Genomic DNA, 24792 nt, shown 5'->3' with positions numbered 1-24792 from the left:
GAACAGTATGGTGGCTACCTGTGTATCAGCCTCCCCACGTCAAACAAAGCCATGCACAAGCGTTCTCTATTACAGTCAAACACTTAGGAGAACATCGTTCTTGACTTGAGCGATCACACTACTACTAGTCTACAACCCAATAGTGTGAATATTGAATTTTCTATTTTCAGGGAATCCTTACTTATTGTGCTCTCCTCTCCCTTTTTTCTCAATTCTCCTCTTGGCATCACATTTCTGTTCTTTATCCCACACCACCACTTCTAGTCCTCCATCACTTCCACTTCAACTTCCCACTCCTGTCACCATCCACCTACTAACAACACACTTCACCCACTGTTTTCTTCTCCCACCTAGCTCCATCTGTCTTTCATCTCTTCTGTAGTGGCTGACTCTAAATTCTACCGAATGTTGAAAGGATTAGATAGGATGGATGTGGAGAGGATGTTTCCTATGGTAGGGTTATCCAGAACTAGAGGGCACAGCCTCAAAATTGAGGGGTAACCTTTTAGAACAGAGGTAAGGAGGAATTTTTTTTTTAGCCAGAGAGTAGTGAATCTGTAGAATGCTCTGCCACAGACTGCAGTGGAGTATATTTAAAGCGGTAGTTGATAGTTTCCTGATTGGTCAGGGCATCAAAAGACATGGTGAGAAAGCAGGTGTATGGGGTTGAGTAGGATCCAGGATCAGCCATGATGGAATGGCAGAGCAGACTTGATAACATAATTCTGCTCCTATGCCTTATGGTCTTGCTTTATCATCTCTCATCAGTCACCTTATTTACAGCCTTGTGTCACTTTATAGACATACAATCAAGCTAGGTATATATCTGGTGTATTTATATTTATTGTGTGTTTTGTATTATTATTGCTATTTATTATCTGCATTTGCAGTTTGTTTACGGTTTACAGTTCCTGATGTTTATAGTTTAAAGTTACTGTTAGGGTTCAGGTTAGCCAGGACAAAGGCTTTAATGCACCCCGTGACCAGCTTCTCATAGCATTTCATAATGGTTGATGTTAATGCCACAGGATCATAGTCATTTAGGCAGGTTACCGTCGACATCTTTGGCACTGCAACTATCTATTTATTTATCTATTTATATGTGTATTTATTTGTTTGTTTGTTCATCTATTTGCTTACATTTCTACTTATCTATTACCTATTTATTTTAACCGAGTAATTTTTTTTAATGCCTTCGCACTGTACTGCAGCCACAAAACAACAAATTTCATGATATAAGTCAGTGGTAATAAACCTGATTCTGATTTGAGCCTTTTCCACTCCATACCTTGTCTGCCACCTATTGGAACTTGACTGAAAGTTTAAAGAATGTTCAAACTGCGTCAGTAGTGACATTGCTTATATATTGCTTCTCCTCTGTTAGTTCTGTAATTGCATCAGACTGTACCAAAAACTTTTTTACAACTTCTGGGAGACACTGTAGATTTTCACATTTCAGCCAATGAGACTCAGAAGATACAGTCAGCTTTAATTGTTTGAATGATATATGAGTGGAACTGGTCAGTGTGTACAGGGAACCTCAACGATCATCAGTGATTCCATTTCAGCAGAAGTGAAAAAAGTCGCAGAACCAGAAAATGCCAACAGATAGTGCCATTGATATGCAAATGAATTAAATTTGAATAACCTGTGGGAGGTGATCTGGACTTCCTTTAAATCACAGAGAAGTCAGCAGAACTAAATCTGCTTCTGATACTTCACCTCTTCAGCATTCAGAGAGCTCCCAACAGAGAGAAATGGCTTCAGTTCTACCTGTGCTTCTTCTAAGTTTATTTCTTCAGTGTACACCAAGCTATTCACAGCAACTTTGCAAGCTAGAAAATGCAACGAATAAAGAAAGCTTTAATTTTACCATCAGTCCAGCAGTGTATAAGCCCAACACCACCTACAATGGTAAGTTATTGCTTGATATCACAACTTGTTCAACCTGTTATAAAACTTTCAAAATTACTTTAAAACTGTCTTAGCAAGCACAAGTTTCATTTGAGATTGTGGAAGCTATCGTTTTCCCTGAGTTTTTCTGCTTTGTCTTCATCCTGCATTATACTCGGACGAAGGTTCATTAATGTTTGGAAACAGGGAATGAGATATAAGGCATTATTCCTTGGACAGTATGAGACTGAGAGGTGATCTTACAGAGGTGTATAAAATCATGGTGGACGTAGAAAGAGCAAATGGACTCAGTTTTTCTCCCAGAGTTGGGGAATCAAGAGTTAGAAGGTACAGTTTTGAGGAGAGAAATTTAACCCAAACTTGAGGGGTAACCATTTTTCTACATGAAGGTTGATATCTATTGTATGTGGAATCAGCTATTAGAGGAAGAGGCTGAGGCTGATACAATTAGAACTTTTAAAAGGCACTTGGACAGGTACAAGGATTTGAATGGTTTAGTAGGTTATGAGCCTAATAGGGTATCTTGGTCAGCATATACCAATTGGGCCGAAGAGCCTGTTTCCAAGCTGTTAACTCTATGACTAAACACAACAGACTTGGTAAAAAACTTGTTCATATGGAGAAGGATAACCCTCTGTAAGAAGTGTATCAAACTCCAAAACTTGCTTCTGTCTAAATGTTAATTCACAAATGAGCCATATTAAAGTCTCAGAGGGAATCTTCCCAATTGTTCAAGTATTGTAAAAATATGATTTTAAGCAACAGAGACACAAGAGTTTAAAAAATGCTGGAATCTGAAGCAACAACTAATCTACTGGGGGAAATCAGTGGGTCAGACAGGACCTGGTGGGGTGAAAGGAATGGTCAATGTTTCAGGTAAAGCCCGCCCCAAGACTAAGAGTGTACTCGCAAACAAAGGAAACTGTACATGTGTTAAAGAACAAGAAATCATTTTATTAGAGTTATAACAAACATGAAATACAGAAAGGAAACCAACTGGTTAATGAAGTAGCAGCACAGAAAACAAACTAATACTCATCCACTAAATGAGCTAATCTGTAGAAATCCAAAGCATTTTGGATAAAGATGCATAAAAGTGCATAAGATCAAAGAGTTAATTGTGTCATCACTGATCGGAGAGGGGAGAAATGTGTTTTGTTTAGTGAGAGATTGGCAGCAGTATTGGAGACAGGGAACTTCCCATCTGCCATCAGATTTCTGAACGGTTTACAAACCCATGAACACGAACTCTCTACTTATTGGTTAGTTAGCTTGTTTTGTAACTTGTAGTAATTTTTATGTATTGTAATGTACTACTGCTACAAAACCACAAATTTCACTACATATGTCAATGATAATAAACTTGATTCCAATTCTGATTCTGATTTTGAGAGTTGCTGTACTGGAAGGTGGCTTCACTTAAGTCAGGCTGGAGACAGTCCCTAGTGAAGCAAATGATTAGGGCCAAAGTGTTATACCAAACAGTAGGACAGCACATTCTTGGATGTGGTTGGTGGAATGGGATGAATTTAGAAAGTTTAAATGAAAGGATGTTTAAAAAATGCTTACAAGTTATGGCAAACAGTAGTGAAATGTGTAATGATAATTAGAGCAACAGATGAAGTGCTGGATTCCTTAGACCAGTCAGCATTTATAGAGGGAAATAAATGATCAATGTTTCAAGTTGACACCCCTCATCTGATGTGGATTGCAGCATCTGGAGTTTCTTGTGTTTCAGTGATAGTCAGAGTCTGACAAGAAGGGACGTACAGATAGAGAAGAAAACTACAATTAGAATCCACGCTGGAAAAATGGATCAGGTTCATTATCTGAATGTGCAAATAATTTATAACAAGATGAGGAACTTAGTGACAAAAATAGAACTAACCAAGATGATATAATAACTATTATATATTCCTTGGTCACCCTTTGCTCCAATGTGCAATTTTCACAATTTTTGGGTCATTGTCCTTTTCAGTAACATTCAAAGTATTTTCATTCATTTTTTTATATTTGAAGATACCTTTAAACTTTTATGGAGACTTGGGAAACCAGTTTCAGAAGTATGATGGATGACAAGAAATTGATGCATTCAGAATCAGAATCAGGTTTATTATCTCCGGCATGTTAACTTAGCAGCAGCAGTTCAATGCAATACATAATCTAGCACAGAGAGAGAAAACAATAATAAATAAAATAAAACATAATAATAAATAAACAAGTAAATCAATTACACATATCGAATAGATTTTTTAAAAATGTGCAAAAACAGGAATACTGTATATCAAAAATAAAGTGAGGTAATGTCCAAAGCTTCAATGTCCATTTAGGCAGAGTGGAAGAAGCTGTTCCTGAATTGCTGAGTGTGTGCCTTCAGGCTTCTGTATCTCCTATCTGATGGTAACAGTGAGAAAAGGTCATGCCCTGGGTGCTGGAGGAGGTCCTTAATAGTGGACACTGCCTTTCTGAGACACCGCTCCCTGAAGATGTCCTGGGTACTTTGTAGGCTAGTGCTCAAGATGGAGCTGACTAGATTTACAACCTTCTGCAGCTTCTTTCGGTCCTGTGCAGTAGCCCCTCCACACCAGACAGTGAATACAGTGTATGGTGCAAAAATGTATCAGGAGAAGTGGTCCAGCCATGGCTAATGGAGCAGCTTGATTTATTGTTAATATAAAAAGTGATTAGGTGATATGGAGCTACTGCAGGCTTGTGCTGCTGTGAAGGAAATGACAGTGAGAGGACTAAGTGCTGGTTGTGTTGGGGACACAGGGGCAGAAGAGTTTTGCATTTATATAATATATTTTGTGAACTGAAGGTATTCCAAAGTGCCAATGAAACTGGAAATGGATTTGGTTTACTGTTGTCCCATATACTGAGATACAGTGAAAAACCTATCTTGTATATTTTTCAAACTGATCAAACTGAAAAGGTAGAACAAGGTAAAGGAATAACAGAATGTAGAGTAAGATGTAACAGCTACAGAGAAAGGGCAGTGCAGGTAGACAATAAAGTGTAAGACTATAATGAGGTAGATTGTGAATTCAAGAGTCCATCTATCATACTGGTTATAGATTGAAATCTGAAAGTGACCAAGACACAGCTTATGAATGGATGATAAAAAACTAAGCCTGTTGCAATTAGTAGGGAGTTTCATGCCTTTGGGTTTAGTTGCTTTGATGTCATTGGGAGCCTTGACTAACGTCTTCTTGAGACAGACAACTGAACAAAAGTTGCTTGTGCAGTGAACAGAAGTATGGTGCTGGTAAAAAACTGGAGTGGAATATTGGATAAGGTGCAAATACTCTAGGAAAGTTGTTCAAAGCAAAGGTATGTTAGGGCTGGAATTTTGGAAAGGGGGTTGAGGACATTTCACCCTAATTTATAATTTACCTTTAGTAGCAGATGGAAAGCTGAATCACTACGAATATGAAATATACACTCAGATGCCACTTTATTAGGTACACCTGCTCATCAATGCAAATATCTAATCAGCCAATCATGTGGCAGCAACTCAATGCATAAAAGCATGCAGACATGGTCAAGAGGCTCAGTTGTGTTCAGACCAAACATCAGAATAGTGATCTAGGTGACTTGGACCTTGGAATGATTATTGGTGCTTGATAGGGTGGTTTGAGTATCTCAGAAACTGCTGACCTCCTGGTATTTTCACACACAACAGTCCTGACAAAGGTTTTCGGCCCGAAATGTCGACTCTACTTTTTTCCATAGATGCTGCCTGGCCTGAGTTCCTCCAGCATTTTGTGTGTGTTGCTCAATCAGTATTTAGTTGGCATTCTGGAATAAAACCATAAGGCACAGGAGTAAAATTAGGCCATTTGACCCATTGAGTCTGCTCTGCCATTCCATTATGGCTCATTTATTATCCCTCTCAACCCTATTCTCCTCTCTTCTCCCTGTAACCTTTGACACCCTTACTAATCAAGAACCTATCAGCTTCCAGTTTAAATATACTCAATAACTTGGCCTCCACAGCCGTCCGTAGCAATGAATTCCACAGATTCACCATCCTCAGTCTAAAGAAATTCCTCCTCATCTCTATTCTAAATGGACATCCCTCAGCTGTGTTCTCTGGTTCTAGTCTCCCACACTATAGCAAACATCCTCTCCATGTCCATTCTATCTAGGCTTTTCAATATTTGACAGGTTTCAATGAAACCTCCCCCCCCCCCCCCCCATTCTTCTAAACTTCAGCAAGTAAAGGCCCAGAGCTATCAAACGCTTCTCCTCATATGTTAACCTTTTCATTCCTGGAATCATCCTCATGAACCTCCTCTCTATCAGTGCATCCTTTCTAATATGAAGGGCCCAAAAGTGCTTACAATACTTACAGAGTAAGTGCTTACAGAGTCATGAAGCCCTCGGGATAATGCAAAACACTGTTTCATAGGTCTGTCAAGTTCTGCATTTGAAAAAGGTAAAGTATCAAATAAAGTCCATTTTAATTTGCTATTGACTCATTCTTACAAGTATATCACAATTACAAGTATGACAACATTGATGGTGAAATGTTGACATAACAGAAAGTTAACAAATAATCCTTCAAAGTTCAACTGGTTGACAATGAAGTGCTGCTACTTAACTCCTTTCCTTTGTGTGGGAATATTAACTCTCTTTTGCCTTCTCAGTTACCGTTTCAGGATTGCAAAACGAAGTAAAAGTAGCACTATCAGCTGCCATGAATAATATGGCCATTGGGACTTGGGAAAATAATGCCTCAGATTGCTCTGGAATTTTAAAAGAGACCAGTTCAAATTTGGAGGCGCGATGGACTTCATCTAGTGAAAACGACTATAATGTTGAGTTCAGGTATTGTTTCACTTAATCTTCATATTATAGGTTCTGACAAGTTGGCTTGCCCATGACATGCATTGAATTACTGAGTGATCCTGATCAGTAACTGGGGCTTGTGCAGTGCATGTACACTCAGTGACCACTTTCTTAGTTACAACTGCACTCCTACTCATTAATGCAAATATCTAAGCAGCAAATCTAAGTATCTTTGACCATGGAATGATTGTAGGTGCTAGATGGGATAGTTTGAGTATCTCAGAAACTGCTGATATTCTGCAATTTGTACACAGAACAATCTCAGAGAATGGTGCAAAAAACAACAACAAAAAACATCCAGTGAACAGTAGTTCTGTGGGTTAAAATGGCTTGTTAATGAAAGAGGTAAGATGAGAATGGCCAGACTGGTTCAAGCTGACAGGAAGGCAACAGTAACTCAAGAAGCCACACAGTGGTGTGCAGAAGAGTATCCCTGAATGCACAATATGCTGACCCTTGAAGTGGATGGGCTACAGCAGCAGAAGACCACAACAGGTTCCATTCCTGTACCTAATAAAGTGGACACTGAGTGTATAATCCATAAATATCAAAGATATTTTCAGTGAACTGTAAGGTTTACACAACATCTACCTGCACACAGCATAACCAATCAAAAGTCAGGAAGAAATTGGGCATTAAATAAGAGAACCAACTATTGATTGGCTCTGCTGTGAGACAACAGATAGCCAGTCCCAAATGGAAGAAAACTGGATCTTTACTAACACACCTTTGAACAAACTAGAAACTGTTTATTCTTTCTAAAGAACCTCATACCTCACAGTTAACCCTTTATCTTTTAGAAATCATTATTCTGGGTGCAGAATAACAACACAAATAAAACCCATATAAAATACTGGAGAAACTCAGTAGGTCAGGCAGCATCTATGGAAAGGAATAAACAGTCAATGTTTCGGACCCAGAACTTTCATTCTTTGATTGTATTATCTCAATCTGCTCAATGACAATAAATTATATTGATAATTATTCCTATTGTGCATTTTTAGAATCAATTAACAGTTCTGGAACCAAACAAAAGTCTAAAATAGAACTTTAACAGATCCCTGTTAGATCTATATTCATGGAAATATTTTAAACATTTTCCTCTAGTCCACTGGGTGAACTGAATTGTTTAATAAGTAATTATGATGAATGACTTGTAACATATCTGTGTTTCCATCTTTGTCTAGGGCTTATGCCATGATGGGCAATGAAACATATTTCCAGACAAAAATGATTAACTGTAAGATTTATTTTATTCTTCAATAGAAAAATGGATAGTTATTGTATGATAAAGAACATTTTGTTGATTTCTTTTAACTGTGCTTGCTTGTTATTTTTAAGCGGTAAAGGTAAAAAAACTCACAGCTTCTTCCCATTGTCGCCCCCAATAAACCAAGGCGAAGTTCAAAGTAAATATCTCATCAAATAATGTGTACTGTGTGTATAAGTAAAGTATGTATATCTCAGCATATACCTACTACCTTGAGATTCATTTTCTTGCAGGCATTCACAGTTGAACAAAGAAACACAATAGAATCAATGAAAAACTATACAATCAAAGATGGACAAAGAACCAGTGTGCATAATAAGACAAACTGTGCAGTAACAAAAAAGCAAATAATAGTAACAATAAATAAGTAATAAATAATACAGAGAACATGAATTGTAGAGTCCCAGAAAGTGACCCTATAGGTTGTGTTTAGGTGAGTGAAGTTATCCAAGCCAGTTCAGGAACCTGATGGTTGTAGGGTAATAACTGTTCCTGAACCTGGTGGTGTGGGACCTAAGGCTCCTGCATCTATTGCCCAATGGTAGTAGCAAGAAGAGAGTATGGCCTGAATGATGTGCATCCTTGATGGATGCTGCATTCTTGTGGCAGTGTTCCTTGTAAATATGCTCATTGGTGGGGAAGGCTTTGCCTGTGATGGACTGGACTGCATTGAACACCTTTTGCAGGCTTTTCCATTCAAACGCATTGAACCAGGCCATAATTCAACCAGTCAGAATACTCTCCACTGTGCAGCTGTAGAGGTTTGTCAAAGTTCTAGATGATATGCCGAATCTGCAAAGTTACTGTCTTTCCCTTTCTGTCCCACATGATATAATTCAGAAGAAGACAAATTCTTCTTGACTGGAACAGTTAATGGAGCACTTTAGATAAGTTGGACATGAGTCATCGTAAAAGGAGACAAAATGACCTGGGTTCCTCCTCCTTATCCTTGTTCAAGGAACCCTCACAGTCAATATAATGGTGCTCCATTAAGGTAATCTATTTTCCTTAAGACCTTGATGAGATTACCTTAGTTGACATCATCATCATCATTATGTGGCGTGTCATATGACGTGGGCGATCATGGTCTTATCCAAGATCATGATTGTTCTTGGCAAATTTTTCCACAGAAATGTCTTCTTCTGGGCAGTGTCTTTACAACATGGGTGACCATAACTGTTATAGAAACATAGAAAACCTACAGAACAATACTGGCCCTTTGGCCCACAAAGCTGTCCCGAACATGTCCTTACCTGAGAAATTACCAAGGGTTACACATAGCCCTCTATTTTTCTGAGCTCCATATACCTGTACAGGAGTCTCTTTAAAGACCTAACAGATCAGCTTCCACCACCGTTGCCAGCAGCCCGTTCCACGCACTCACCACTCTCTGCGTTAAAAGCTTACCCCTGATATCTCCTCTGTACCTTCTTCCAAGCACCTTAAAACTGTGCCCTCTCGTGCTAGCCATTTCAGCCTTGGGAAAAAGCCTTATACACTTCTAACAGGTCATCTCTCATCCTCTGTCGCCCCAAGGAGAAAAGGCCAAGTTCATTCAACCTATTCTCATAAGGCATGCTCCCCAATCCAGGCAACATCCTTGTAAATCTCCTCTGCACCCTTTCCACATCCTTCCTGTAGTGAAGCGACCAGAACTGAGCACAATACTCCAAGTGGGGTCTGACCAGGGTCCTATATAGCTGCAACATTACCTCTCGGCTCCTAAATTCAATTCCACGATTAATAAAGACCAATACACCGTACGCCTTCTTAACCACAGAGTCAACCTGCGCAGCAGCTTTGAGTGTCCTATGGACTCAGACCCCAAGATCCCTCTGATCCTCCACACTGCCAAGAGTCTTACCATTAATACTATATTCTGCCATCATATTTGAGCTACCAAAATGAACCACTTCACCCTTATCTGGGTTGAACTCCATCTGCCACTTCTCAGTCCGATTTCGCATCCTATCAATGTCCCGCTGTAACCTCTGACAGCCTATCTACAACACTGTCCACAACACCCCCAGCCTTTGTGTCATCAGCGAATTTACTAACCTATCTCTCCACTTCTTCATCCAGGTCATTTATAAAAATCACAAAGAGTAAGGGTCCCAGAACAGATCCCTGAGGCACACCACTGGTGACCAACCTCCATGCAGAATATGACCCATCTACAAACACTCTTTGCCTTCTGTGGGCAAGCCAGTTCTGGATCCACAAAGCAATTTCCCCTTGGATCCCATGCCTCCTTACTTTCTCAATAAGCCCTGCATGGGGTACCTTGTCAAATGTCTTGCTGAAATCCATATACACTATACCTACTGCTCTACCCTCATCAATGTATTTAGTCACATCCTCAAAAAATTAAATCAGGCATCTGTATTATCAATACTCTTCAGAGATTGTCTGCCTGGCATTAGTGGTTGCATAACCAGGACTTGTGATATATACCAGCTGCTCATACAACCATCCACCACCTGCTCACAAAGAATCACATGACCCTGGTTTGTTGGGGGGGGGGGGGGCTAAGCAGGCGCTACACCTTTCCTAAGGGTGTCCTGCAGGTGTCACCCGGTTCAGATATGGCTAAGTGCAGAGTGAGAGACACTGAAGCGGGTCAATGTTTCACGGACTTTAATGCGAACAGTGTTAAAGGAAAAAGAATGCAATAAACAGGAGGCCAAACAGGGCCATTAACTAAAACTCTCAAATGGAAAACAAAGCCTACACTGTGGCTGAACAGAACAATTAAATATAAAACAAATACTGCTAGCCTTCAGAGTCAGTTGACTCGACAATCTAATTTCTCAGGCAAGGCCGAATACGAACAGGCAGCGAAGAATTGCTGTGCTGTGTCCAAGCCTCGACAACACTATGACAGAATGAATTGAGTTAAATACTATCACAATGAAATAATAATTAGCTGACACGTACATATTCACGAACGCAAGTGTGGTACCTGCTGCACTACCGAATCTGTGGTTGTTACAGCAGGCTAATGGAGGGAAGGAGTACTTTAACACCTCCTTTAGTAGAGACGTATTTCCACCTCACCACCCAGGTGAGGTGCTTTTGGGGCTTGTGCTTTTTTGTTGAGACTCGCCATAGCAACTTAGTTTGTTAATTCATTGGTGTTAAATATAACAATGTGATCATTTTTCCACCTGGAAGAGAATCAGAATCAGGGTTGTTATCATCGGCATGTGTTGTGAAATGTGCTAACTTAGCAGCAGTAATATAAATGCAATACATAATATAGAGGAAATCAATCTATCAATCACTCAATCAATTACAGTTTATGTATACTGAATAGATTAAAATAATGCAAAAACAGAAATAATATATACTAAAAAAGTGAGGTAGAGTTCACGGGTTCAATGTCTATTTAGGAATCAGATGGCAAAGGGGAAGAAGCTGTTCCTGAATCACTGAGTGTGTGCCTTCAGGCTTCTGTACCTCCTTCCTGATGGTAACAGTGAGAAAAGGACATGCCCTGGGTGCTGGAGGTCCTTAATAATGGACACTGCCTTTCTGAGACACCGCTCCCTAAAGACGTCCTGAGTACTTTGTAGGCTAGTGCCCAAAATGGAACTGACTAAATTTACAACCTTGTGCAGCTTCTTTCAGTCCTGTGCAGTAGCCCCCCCCCCCCCATACCAGACAATGGTGCAGCCTGTCAGAATGCTCTCCATGGTACAAATATAGTTTTTGAGTGTATTTGTTGACATACCAAATCTCTTCAAACTCCTAATAAAGTATAGCTGCTGTCTAGCCCTCTTTATAACTACATCGCTATGTTGGGACCAGGTTAGATCCTCAGAGATCTTGACACCAAGGAACTTGAAGCTGCTCACTCTCTCCATTTCTGATCTCTTTATGAGGATTGGTATGTGTTCCTTCGTCTTACCCTTCCTGAAGTCCACAATCAGCTCTTTCGTCTCACTGACGTTGAGTGCCAGGTTGTTGCTGCGGCAGCATTCCACTAGTTGGCATATCTCACTCCTGTATGCCTTCTCATCACCACCTGAGATTCTACCAACGATGGTTGTATTATCAGCAAATTTAAAGATGGTATTTGAACTGGGTATAGAGAGAGAAGAGCAGTGGGCTAAGTACACACCCCTGATATGCACCAGTGTTGAGCCGAGGAGACGACAGCATGTTTTCCATTCAGTTCACATATTCTGACTTTGAATCTTACTGAAAAAATAATGGATGCATCACTTCAACAGAAAGGGAACTGAAGGACACTAATTTAATATCAAAGTCTAAGTCCAGGTTATTGTCCTATGCATAAGTACCTGAATGCACAGGTGCAATGAAAACATTACTTGCAGCAGCATCACAGGCACATATTATCAGATAAGTAGTTTTCATAAGAAAATCATACATTTAATATAAAGTATGCAATTTTTACAAGAAAGAACACAATTAAGACAAAAAGAAACAAGGTTAATCTTAATACAAAGAGGTCATAGTGTTGCTAAACGGTAGTGACTAAGGGTTTGCCAGTTCAAAGTTCAAAGTACACAAATCACCATATAAAACCCTGTGATTCTATTTTGGCGGGCATAAACATAATGGAATCAATGAAAGACCACACCAACAGGACAGACAGCCAATATGCAAAAGTCAACAAACTGCAAATATAAAAGAAAAAAATAAATAAATAAGCAATAAATATTGAAAACATGGAACAAGGATTCCTTGAAAGTGAGTCTACAGGTTGTGGGAACAGTTCAGTGATAGGGCGAGTGAAGTTGAATGAAGTTATCTCCTCTGGTTCAAGAGCCTGATAATTGAGAGGTAATAACCGTTTCTGAACCTGAGGGTGTGAGTCCTGACGACAGCAGCAAGAAGAGAGCATAGGTAGGGTGGTGGGACTCTTTGATGATGGATGCTGCTTTCCTGTGACAGTGCTCTATGTAGATGTGCTCAATGGTGCAGAGTTCTTTACCCATGATGGAAGTTTGTCAAAGTTTTAGATGTCATGCCAAATCTTCACATGGTTCTAATGAAGTTGAGGCACTGCCATGCTTTCTTCATAATTACACTCACATGCTGGGCCCAGGGAAGATACTTTGGATCAAGAACCAAATGGCTGAAGTGAAATAACTGTTCCTGTAACTGGTGGAGTGGGGCTTCAGGATATTGTACCTTTTGCTTGATGGTATCTGCAAGATGATGGCATGGCCTGGATGGTGGGATTCTTTGTTAATAGATGCTGCCTTCTTGAGACTGTGTCTCCTGTAGTTACCTTCAATGATGGGGAGGAACATTCTAGTAATATCTATAATAGACATATTGTGCTTGGTAAAGGCAATGCTGCATTTGAAATGTATTCAAATTAAAAATTATTGTGTAATAATTATGAATTCTTCACACAGCTTCTGACACCATGACTAACATGACCACCATGAACAATACAAGCACCACTCCAATGACTTCACATGGTAAGGTCACAGAAAGTGCTGGTAGTTTCAAGCCACTGCTCGATTTTATTTATGTTTCTGCTCCTTGCTACTGTCCAATAAGAGCTGAATCCAGAGTTGAAGTAAGTCATATCCACATGTATGCAAAGTTACAATGAAAAACTTGCTTGCAGCAGCATCAAATATCTAACATACTTGAAATTATGCATAAAATTTACAAAAATTGCACAAGGAAAAACACAACTAGAACAAACAAGAAGCTCATTGTAGTACAATAAGGTCCTTGTGTTGTCCTACTGAGGGAGTGATTAGGATTTTGCTGGTAGGTTCAAGAACTGAATGGTTGAAGGGAAGTAGCTGTTCTTGAATATGTTAATGTGGGACTTCAGGCTTCGGTACCTCCTGCCTAATGGTAGCTACAAGAAGTACACATTTATAGGACCAATAATCCAATAAGTAACCAGATAACCATGTAACAATTACAGCACGGAAACAGGCCAACTTGGCCCTTCTAGTCCGTGCCGAACGCTTACTCTCACCCTAGTCCCACTGACCTGCACTCAGCCCATAACCCTCCATTCCTTTCCTGTCCACATACCTATCCATTTTTTTTTTAAATGACAAAATCGAACCTGCCTCTACCACTTCTACCAGAAGCTCATTCCACACAGCTTCTGAGTAAAGAAGTTCCCCCTCATGTTACCCCTAAACTTTTGCCCCTTAACTCTCAACTCATGTCCTCTTGTTTGAATCTCCCCTACTCTCAATGGAAAAAGCCTATCCACGTCAACTCTATCTATCCCCCACATAATTTTAAATACATCTATCAAGTCCCCCCTCAACCTTCTATGCTCCAAAGAATAAAGACCTAACTTGTTCAACCTTTCTCTGTAACTTAGGTGCTGAAACCCAGGTAACATTCTAGTAAATCTTAACTGTACTCTCTCTATTTTGTTGACATCTTTCGTATAATTCGGTGACCAGAACTGTACACAATACTCCAAATTTGGCCTCACCAATGCCTTGTACAATTTTAACATTACATCCCAACTCCTATACTCAATGCTCTGATTTATAAAGGCCAGCATACCAAAAGCTTTCTTCAGCACCCTATCCACATGAGATTCCACCTTCAGGGAACTATGCACCATTATTCCTAATTCACTCTGTTCTACTGCATTCCTCAATGCCCTACCATTTACCATGTATGTCCTATTTTGATTAGTCCTACCAAAATGTAGCACCTCACACTTATCAGCATTAAACTCCATCTGCCATCGCTCAGCCCACTCTTCTAACTGGCCTAAATCTCTCTGCAAGCTTTGAAAACCTACTTCATTATCCACAACGCCACCTATTTTAGTATCATCTGCATACTTACTAATCCAATTTACCACCCCATCATCCAGATAAAGTAAACTTAAAAATATTCCTAATATAAATGAGCAACAAAACTTGCCCCAACATGTAATTGTTCTTGATTTTTTATTTTTAAAAGAGAAATGCATGATAAATTGACTGACTTCCGTAGTAAAGACCCAGGCAATTATTCTCCCTCATTTACTGTCCCATGTCCCATGTCCCATGAGTCAGGGGAACACAAGTTCCTTTTGGCTGGAAATTTACACCTGACCTGGACAACTCTATTCTTAACAGGGGAGCAATTGGATCAGCATGATCCTTATCCCAGGAGCCCACACAAACAATATAATAGAGCTGCGTAAGGACAAGATCTGTTTTTCCTTTTACACGCTTAAGAATTCCTTAGCTGAGATAGAGGTGGAATACTGTAGTCTGAGAGGTTACAGTTGAGAATCACAAAGGGAGCTCAAGACTGTTAACCCTTAAGGACACTGAGAATAACTGTAACAAAGTGGTCACTCTTCCACTTGAAGTCGGGTACTGTACACAGATAAAATCTGGACTAGTTGCTTATTAGTGGATCTGTGGTTCAACAAGCAGCAAGTATGTCTATGCACTGTCAATACTTACAGAATTAGAACCTGACTGACAAATTACTATATATATTCACTTTAATAGACAGGGAGCTGAGGGTCTCCAATGCTGAAATTATTATTATACATATACAATATATATCGTGCCTGGGAAAGGCAATGCTACATTTGAAATGCATTCAAAGTAAAAATTATATTTTTAATCAAAGTGAGATTATTGTTGGATGAAGAACATATCCATTATTTTTATTTCAATGTTGTTATTTAATCATTAAAGTAAAATGATTATGTAATAATTATGAATTCTTCACACAGCTTCTGACACCATGACTAACATGACCACCATGAACAATACAAGCACCACTCCAATGACTTCACAGGGTAAGGTCACAGAAAGTGCTGGTAGTTTCAAGCCACTGCTCGATTTTATGTATGTTTCTGCTCCTTGCAGATGTTAATAACAATATGAAATTATTCTTTTCAGAATACCAGTTCCTAAAGCTTTAATACTATGAGGTTAATATAATTTGTCTTTACAGTAATCAAACTTGAGGCAGCAAAAGTGGAAATTACAAATTTTAAGAACTTGTATTAGATAAAGCAATATTTTTCATTACAATCCCACTGTCAGATATTGCAGTCCACTTCTCACTCTGTACAAGCACATTCAGTATTCTGCATTCCTCTCACTGATGGGCACTGTAACAAGGGCATTTTACCGGACATATAAACACCATTAATGTGTCACAGATTTTCAAATATTTCTAAATATTCATTCAGTGATTGTGATCAATTTGGTGTGTATTTATTATTGAAAGTTCAAAGTTCAAAGCAATTGAACATATATGTTACCATATACAGCCCTGAGATTCATTTACTTGCGGGCATACTCAGTAAATCTATAGAATGATAGCCATAACAGAATCAATGAAAGACTGCACCAACTAGGATATTCAACCAGTGTGCAAAAGACCTCAAACTCTGCAAATACAAAAAAAAAAGCAAGAATTATCAAGAACATGAGATGAAGAGACCTTAAAAGTAAGTCCATAGGCTGTGGGAACAGTTCAGTGATGGACGAGTGAAGTTATCCCCTCTGGTTCAAAAGCCTGATGGTTGAGGGTTAAAGCTGTTCCTGAACCTGGTGGTGTGAGTTCTGAGACTCCTGTACCTCCTTCCTGATGCCAACAGCGAGAAGAGCATGGCCTGTCTGGTGGAGGTCTTTGATGATGTGGCCCACATCCACTACTTTTTGCAGAACTTTCTGTTCAAGGACATTATTGTTACCAGGCCATGATGCAAACATTCATTGTCCTCTCCACCACCCATCTTGTCAAAGTTTTAGATGTCATGCCGAATCTTCACAAACTTCTAAGAAAGTAGACGGATAATTTCATAATTTCACTTATGTGCTGGGCCCAGGATAAATCCTCTGAAATGATAATACTGAGGAATTTAAAGGTGCTAATCCAATTGCAGAAGAAGGTATTGAGGCGTAGATCTTGAAGCTTTTTGATTAGTTTTGAGGGGATGATGGTATTGAATTTCGAGCTGTAGTTGATAAAGAGCATTCTGATGTACACACCTTAGCTGTCCAGATGTCCTGGGTTGAGTGTCGAGCCAGTGAAATGGCATCTGCTATTGACCTGTTGCTCCTGTAGGCAAATTGGAGTGGATCCAAGTCATTTCTCAGGCAGGCGTTGATATGTTTCATTACCAACCTCTCAAAACACTTAATCACTGTGGATGTAATTGCTACTGGACGATAGTATTTGAGGCAGACCACCATGTTCTTCTTGGCCACCCGTATAATTGAAGCCTGCTTGAAGTAGATGGATACTTCAGAGTGCGAAAGCAAGAGGAATGGTACCATTCCTACCATTAGGAATGGTAGGCATTCCTAATCATAGTTCTGCAGTGATTGAGTGTGTTGGGACCCCTGGTGCTGCAGGTTATATGCTGATGATAATTGGGCAGAGATTTCTTTAAACAACCTGATTGAAGTCTCCAACTGTGATTTGAATTATTATTTAATTTAATAATCTAATTCATTATTATTTATTATTTAATTTGTTGGCATTTCTCAGCCAGGAAGACTTAATTAATACAATCAGACTATTCAACCTCTTCAGCATGGTAGCAAGATTCATGTATGATTCCAAGATATCGCAGAATTAGGACATTTAGCTCATCAAGTCTGCACCATCGTTCCATCATGACTGATCTATTATCTCTCTCAACCCCATTCTCCTGCCTTCTCCCCATAATCTTTGATGCAATGATTAATCAACGTTATGGAATTTCCTTTTCCACACAAGACTCAGACCCAGGTATTCTTTAGGAGGTCTTTAGGAGACTCTTTACCTACATGACATGGAGAGCCATCCCTCCGAAGGGCAAGGACTCTGCTTACAATCAGTACACACACCTTCTTTATAGTTGATTCCAACGAGTATGGTTGTTTTACATTTCCATATTTGGTATTGTTCTTAGCAAGCTATAGAGAAAAACACCTAAGTTATGAAGCCTTGTGGTGTAGAGGCTAGAGGGCAACATCACATAGTCTTATGTCTACAGCAATATGCTAAAGGACAACACCAGAGGCAACCTCGCAGTGTACAGCAGTAAACCAGAGGACAGCGCCATGATTTTCTGCTGATCCAGCCATTAAGCAATACAGACACACAATTCTATAGTCTCGCAAAGTTATTTACCTGACCCAGTTGGCCAAAATCCTCCATAATCAAGAACCTATCAACCTCTTCCTAAATTTTTCCCAATGAATTAGTCTTGCACAGCCGCCTGTGGCAATTAATTCCACAGATGCATCACTCTCTGGCGAGAGAAATTTTTCCTTATCTCTGTTCTAAATGGATGTTCCTCTATTCTGAGGCTGTGCCCTCTGGTCCTAGACTCCCCCACTATAGGAAACTTCTACTCCACATCCACTTTTCAATATTTGCTAGGTTGCAATGAGATAACCCCATCATTCGTCTATGCAAATTGACAGCAATTTTGCCCTATCATCAGCCTGTCCTCCCTCACATTCTCACCACATGCTGCATCTACTTGTACACCAACTGCTCCATTCTCAGCCAATTCACTCTGGTTCCCATCCCTGCCAAATTAGTTTCAATCCTCCTCAACAGCTCTAGCAAACCTGCCGGCAAGGATATTGGTTCCCCTTAGGGTTCAGGTGTAACTTGTTCTTTTTGTACAGGTTGTACCTTCCCCAGAAGATATCCCAATGATCTTGACATCTGAAACCCTGTCACCCTGCACCAATTCCTCAGCCACACATTCACCTGCCAAATCATCCTATTCTTATGCTCATTGGCACGTGGCACAGGCAGTAATCCAGAGATTACTACCCTGGAGGTCCTGCTTTTCAACCTACTGCCCAACTCCCTATATCCTCTCTTGAGGACTCCCTCCCTTTTCCTACCTATGTGGTTGGTACCAATATGTACCATGACTTCTGACTGTTCACTCTCCCCCTCTCTGAATACGAAACACCCTTGCCCCTGGCACCTGGGAGGCAACATATAATTTGGGTGTCTCTTTCTGCTTTCTGCCTCTCTAATTACAGAATCCCCTGACACTAATGCTCTCCCCTTTCCCTTCTGAGCCACAGAACCAGTCTCAGTGCCAGAGACCTGGTTACTGTGGCTTGCCCCGGTAGGTCAATCCCACTCAACTGTATCCAAAGCAGTATACATTACTAAGGGGAACGGCTACAGGGGTGCTCTTTACTGGCTGCCTATTCCCCAGGGACCTACTTCCTGCAACATAGGGGTGACCACCTCCCTGTAGCTTCTATCTATTGCCTCCTCATTCTCCTGTATAAGACCATAAGACAGAGTAGCAGAATTAGGCCATTTGGGCCATCGAGTCTGTGCCACCATTTCATCATGTCTGATCCAATTTTCCTCTCAGCCCCAATCTCCTGATTTCACCCCGTATCTCTTTATGCCCTGACCAATCAAGAATCTATTAGCTTCTGCCTTAAATGTATATAAAGGCTTGGCCTCCGCAGTTGACTGTGGCAACAAATTCCATAGATTCACCACTCTCTGGCTAAAGAAATTCCTCCTCATCTCTGTTCTAAAAGTACACCCCTCTATTTTGAGGCTCTGTCTTCTGGTCTTAGACTCTTCCACCATAGGAAACATCCTCTCCACATCCACTCTCTATCAAGGCCTTTCACCATTCGATAGGTTTCAATGAGGTCACCCCTCATTCTTCGGAATTCCAGTGAATACGGGCCCAGAGCTATCAAAGGGTCTTCAAATGATAAAAACCATTCAATCCTGGAATCATTTTTGTGAGTCTCCTTTAAATCCTCTCCAGTTTCAGCACAGTCTTTCTAAGATAAGGGGCCCAAAACTTCTCACAATACTCCAAGTGAGGCCTCGGTAGTGCTTTATAAAGTCTTTATATTCTAATCTTCTTGGAATGAATGCTAACATCGCATTTGTCTTCCTCACCACAGACTCAACCTGCCAATTAACCTTTAAGGAATCTTACACAAGGACTCTCAAGTCCCCTTGTACCTCAGTTTTTTTTTGTATTTTCTCTCCATTTAGAAATTACTCAGTCCTTACATTTCTTCTACCAAACTGCATAACCATACACTTCCCAACACTGTGTTCCATCTGCCACTTCTTTGTCCATTCTCCTAATCTGTTTAAGTCATTCTGTAGCTTCTTTACTTCCTCAAAACTACCTGCCCCTCTACCTATCTATACCGAAGGCCATGCAGATGCAGCTCCAGTTCTTTAACACTGTCTTTAAGGAGCTGCAGCTCAGTGCACTTCATGCTGATGTATTTATCAGGGAGAGTGGAGCACTCAAATTTCCTACATCTCACACAAGGAACATGGCACTACCTCTGGATCCATTCTCAGTGTATTAGCTATGTGCTAACAGAAAAAAATCCTAGAAACTTACTTACTTACTTAGAACATCCACCTGTGCTTGCCCAAGCCTGTTCTCGTCTCTGTTCTGAGCCAAAGTTGGACCACTCTAACACTGGCCCACTCCAACAATGGCTGTTCTGCTTACACCTCCTATTTTTTATTGGTCCATTCTGATTTCAGCCTGCCGAAAGAAAGTTGAAAACTTACAAATTCTTTTTAAAGTTCATGCTGCTCCACCAACGAACAACCTCTCATGCTAATTCTGTCTGAGAATATGCAGAGGGCAGCTTGCAACTGTTGGCATGCTTCCAGCGCCAACATAGCATGTCCACAACTTACTAACCCTTACTACTAACCTGTATGTCTTTGGAATGTGTGGGGAAACACATACGTTCGGATGCTGTTCATAGACTTCAGTTCGGCATTCAACACAATCATTCCTCCAAAATTGATTGGAAAGCTGAGCCTACTGGCCCTGAACACCTCCCTCTGCAACTGGATCCTAGACTTCCTGACTGGGAGAACTCAGTCAGTCTGGATCGGGAGCAGCATCTCTAACACCATCACACTGAGCACTGGGGCCCCCCAGGGCTGTGTGCTCAGTCCACTGCTGTTCACTCTGCTGACCCATGACTGTGCTGCAACACACAGCTCGAACCACATCATCAAGTTCACTGATGACACGACTGTGGTGGGTCTCATCAGCAAGAACGACAAGTCAGCATATAGAGAGGAGGCGCAGCGGCTAACGGACTGGTGCAGAGCCAACAACCTGTCTCTGAATATGAACAAAACAAAAGAGATGGTTGCTGACTTCAGGAGGGTATGGAGTGACCACTCTCCACTGAACATCGACGGCTCCTCCGTAGAGATCGTTAAGAGCAGCAAATTTCTTGGTGTGCACCTGGCGGAGAATCTTACCTGGTCCCTCAACACTATAGCAAAGAAAGATCAGCAGCATCTCTACTTTCTGTGAAGGCTGAGAAAGATCCCACCCACCCCCCCCCCCCCACCCCCCATCCTCATCACATTCTACAGGGGTTGTATTGAGAGCATCCTGAGCAGCTGCATCACTGCCTAGTTCGGAAATTGCACCATCTCGGATCGCAAGACCCTGCAGCGGATAGTGAGGTCAGCTGAGAAGATCATCGGGGTCTCTCTTCCCGCCATTACAGATATTTACACCACACGCTGCATCCGCAAAGCAAACAGCATTATGAAAGACCCCATGCACCCCTCATACAAACTCTTCTCCCTCCTGCCATCTGGCAAATGTATCGAAGTTTTCGGGCTCTCACAACCAGACTGTGTAACAGTTTCTTCCCCCAAGCCATCAAACTCCTCAATACCCAGAGCCTGGACTGACACCAACCTACTGCCCTCTACTGTGCCTATTGTCTTTATTGTACTGTCTATTATTTATTGTACTGCAGGCACTGTTTTGTGCACTTTATGCAGACCTGTGTAGGTCTGTAGTCTAGTGTAGTTTTAATGTTGTTTTACGTAGTTTCAGTGTAGTTTTTGTATTGTTTCATGTAGCACCATGGTCCTGAAAAACATTGTCTCGTTTTACTAGCAGTTATGGTCGAAATGACAATAAAAAGTGACTTGACTTGATTTGAAAGGAAACCCAAGCAGTCACAGGGAGAATGTATAGACTCCTTACAGACAGTGGCTGGAGCCAAACGCTGATTAAAAGAATTCAAAGAATATTTATCATTAAAGTATGTACACAGTATACAAACCTGAGATTTGTCTTCTCCACAGGCATGAAACAAAGAAAGGCAGGAACAAAAACTATAGAACACTATAAAAAAAAGCCAACCCCATGCGCAAAAAAACAAATCACGCAAGCAGCAACAAGAGCATCAACCCCCTGCGCAAAAAAACAAATCACGCAAGCAGCAACAAGAAAGAACAAACAAAAACACAGAATATAACACACAAAATCGAAGAGTTCATATTCAGTTCAGCTTAGTTTTCATTATCTGCAGGCCTCCCTGGTTCAAAGTCGCCCAAAAATAGCAACAGAAAAAGGAGCAACTATAAACCAGAAAACACATCATAATGTGAACTACAGTCCAATCCACAAACAGCATTGATTAAAACTTGCTCCAGCACCATCCTCTAACAGCATTGAGAAGAGAGAGAGACCATTAGAATGTAGGGGCCTTCCCTCAGGAACAATGGCGAGAGGGAAAGAGAGAGACTGCTACATGCGGACACCTTCCTCTGGCAGGCAAGTGAGAAGCTGGTAGATGGGGCTGAACACTTGCTCACCTTCTGCACATGCCTCAATGTTTTTAAACTTCCTCGATGTTTTAATCGGCAATATCGGTGAGAAATGGAGTCAATCATGGGCTCGCACATCATCTCTAAGCTTCTTGCCCTTGAGGCCGCTTGCTTTCTGGAACTTTTTTGGAGACAGCAAAGTGCCAGATCACTCAAACGGCCTGAAAACTTACCATTAAACTGTAGATCACAACTCGAACGGTATCAGAACCACATTTAAAAGAAAATTCTTGGCATTGTAAAGCATTATACTAGCTGCTATGCTACTGTGACACATCCCTATGACACAGAAGGAGGCCTTTCAGCCCATCAAGTCCATTCCAGCTCTACAGAGCCATTCTCCACATGTAGAATTAAAATGTGGCTAACAAATCGCTTTAGCAGTTTAACTGCCTTCACACAGTTGGGAAATTGAGAAATTTATCATCATGTTTATATATATTGTGCTCTGTAAAAAGCAAAGCTATAACTGAAATGTATTCAAATAAAAAAATGATTATATACTAAATGTGATTTCTTTACACAGATAAAAGCAAAATGACATCTCCTATGACTCACATGACCAACAGTATGACAACACAGACTACAACTGCAATGAAAACCACGTCTTCAAACGCTGCAGGAATGATTATAGGCTTCAAGTCACTGCATGCATTTACCTGTATGCTTCTGCTCCTTGTTACAGCCCCATAGCTGCTGTCATAAACATTTAAAAAAATGCTGACTTCCAGCATTCCTATTCGATAAGCCTTTAATAATAAGAATTGTTGGCCTTTCACTCTACCATATCAAACTTAAGGGACCAAAATTGGGAAATGTAAGTTATCAGAATGTGTATTTCCTTCTATCAAAACAAATTATCCCTCTGTCAAATATTGCATTCTACTTCTCAATGTCTAAGGTTCCACCCAGAACCAAGTACAACAGGTATTCTGTAGATTGCATTCTTCTCCTTGATGGACTTTGAAATAGGGTGACAATCATTATATTATAGAACTCTACAATGAATAAAACCTTCTAGAAATATAAACCCTCTTTAGTATTTCATATAAGTCCTTGAACTTGTCAATATGGATCTACTTCAGAATTTTCCTTAACATTGATTGATTCAATGAATTTGATGAAATTGGTGTGTTCATTCACTGCAGTTACTGTGCTTATTATATTTACCTTATCTTTGTCAGGAAGCTTATCACAAACTGGATGTTTAATTTCTTTGTGTAAAGATGAAAGCAGATAGCTTGATGTCTCTGTAGGAGAATTCCACTAACTTTTAGCTAATGAGAAAAATCTTGCCTCATGAGTGTGGCACAATACAAATCTCAATTAAGTCCAATGAATATTAATTTATGACGTGATTAGTTTTATCCATGATTCAACATAGTGTTGTAAACATAGAAATGATATTATCAAACAAGTTTGCCTGTTTGCAAATTCATAATGACAAATAGCTGAAAAGGGGATTTGGTTCAACCATTTAAAAAGATCATCTGCTAAACTTGAACATAGAACTACCACCTTACAATCATTTTTGTTGGTTTTTCAACCAATGAAGTTTATTTGGTGTAAAAATGCTCTTTGCCACTGACTTCAATCTTTAATAGTTGTCAATCATAAATGGCATCGTTGATTCAAAATAATAACTTCGGTTTTAGTATCTTTCCTGTTGTTTGATTAAATGATAACTTGGTTGATGTATACTAATGTAACATATTGCACAATTCTAGTTCATCCTAACATGATACCAAAGGCAGTAATCTTTTGAGACAGTGACCATGTAATGAAGATTTGCAGGTGCATGGTTGCAGACTGAAGAATGTATAGGTTATCTTGTCCTTCAAGATAAAGCCATGGTGGATAACTACTATTAAACACGTATTAAACATTCTATAAATGCAATTAAGTGATTTAAATAAATTGTCAAATTAATTAATAATTAAAAAATTAGCTTGATTATGTCTCATGTGTATGTTTATGTACTTGCCAATGTGAGAGTTATTGATAAACCAACATTGGACTTGACCTCCTGAGATGAAATTAGATGAGGTTTGAAGAAATAACAAGCAGCCCAAACAAAGGAGAATTGGTTGATGTTGTGTACATGGATTTTCAGAAGGCTTTTGACAAGGTGCCACGCATGAGCATACTTTAAAAAA

At 40.1% G+C, this 24792-nt stretch overlaps 1 protein-coding gene across 2 annotated transcripts; it reads left to right on the top strand.

Moving 5' to 3' along the window:
• Positions 1-1644: 1644 nt before the first annotated feature.
• LOC140716967 (uncharacterized) lies at positions 1645-24589 on the top strand. 2 transcript variants are annotated; one of them, XM_073030165.1, is made up of 6 exons: positions 1659-1914; positions 6564-6744; positions 7953-8005; positions 13426-13491; positions 15741-15806; positions 23163-24589. In XM_073030165.1, exons 1-6 carry the CDS (start codon positions 1758-1760, stop codon positions 23327-23329), a joined length of 690 nt encoding a protein of 229 aa, XP_072886266.1. In that variant the 5' UTR covers positions 1659-1757; the 3' UTR covers positions 23330-24589. The 2 variants fall into 2 exon arrangements, with proteins under 2 accessions (XP_072886267.1, XP_072886266.1); XM_073030166.1 differs by lacking the exon at positions 15741-15806 and having other exon boundaries at positions 1645-1914.
• Positions 24590-24792: the final 203 nt, after the last annotated feature.

The sequence above is a fragment of the Hemitrygon akajei genome, chromosome 26, assembly GCF_048418815.1.
Source record: "Hemitrygon akajei chromosome 26, sHemAka1.3, whole genome shotgun sequence".
NCBI lineage: Eukaryota > Metazoa > Chordata > Chondrichthyes > Myliobatiformes > Dasyatidae > Hemitrygon > Hemitrygon akajei.
This window is presented reverse-complemented; position numbering and strand designations above follow the sequence as displayed.

Excerpts from the sequence above, each read along its gene's own strand:
- LOC140716967 (XM_073030165.1), top strand. The coding sequence starts at position 1,758 with ATGGCTTCAGTTCTACCTGTGCTTCTTCTAAGTTTATTTCTTCAGTGT. Across the intron at positions 1,915-6,563 it reads GCCCAACACCACCTACAATG|TTACCGTTTCAGGATTGCAA; the intron begins GTAAGTTATTGC and ends TTGCCTTCTCAG. Across the intron at positions 6,745-7,952 it reads GACTATAATGTTGAGTTCAG|GGCTTATGCCATGATGGGCA; the intron begins GTATTGTTTCAC and ends ATCTTTGTCTAG.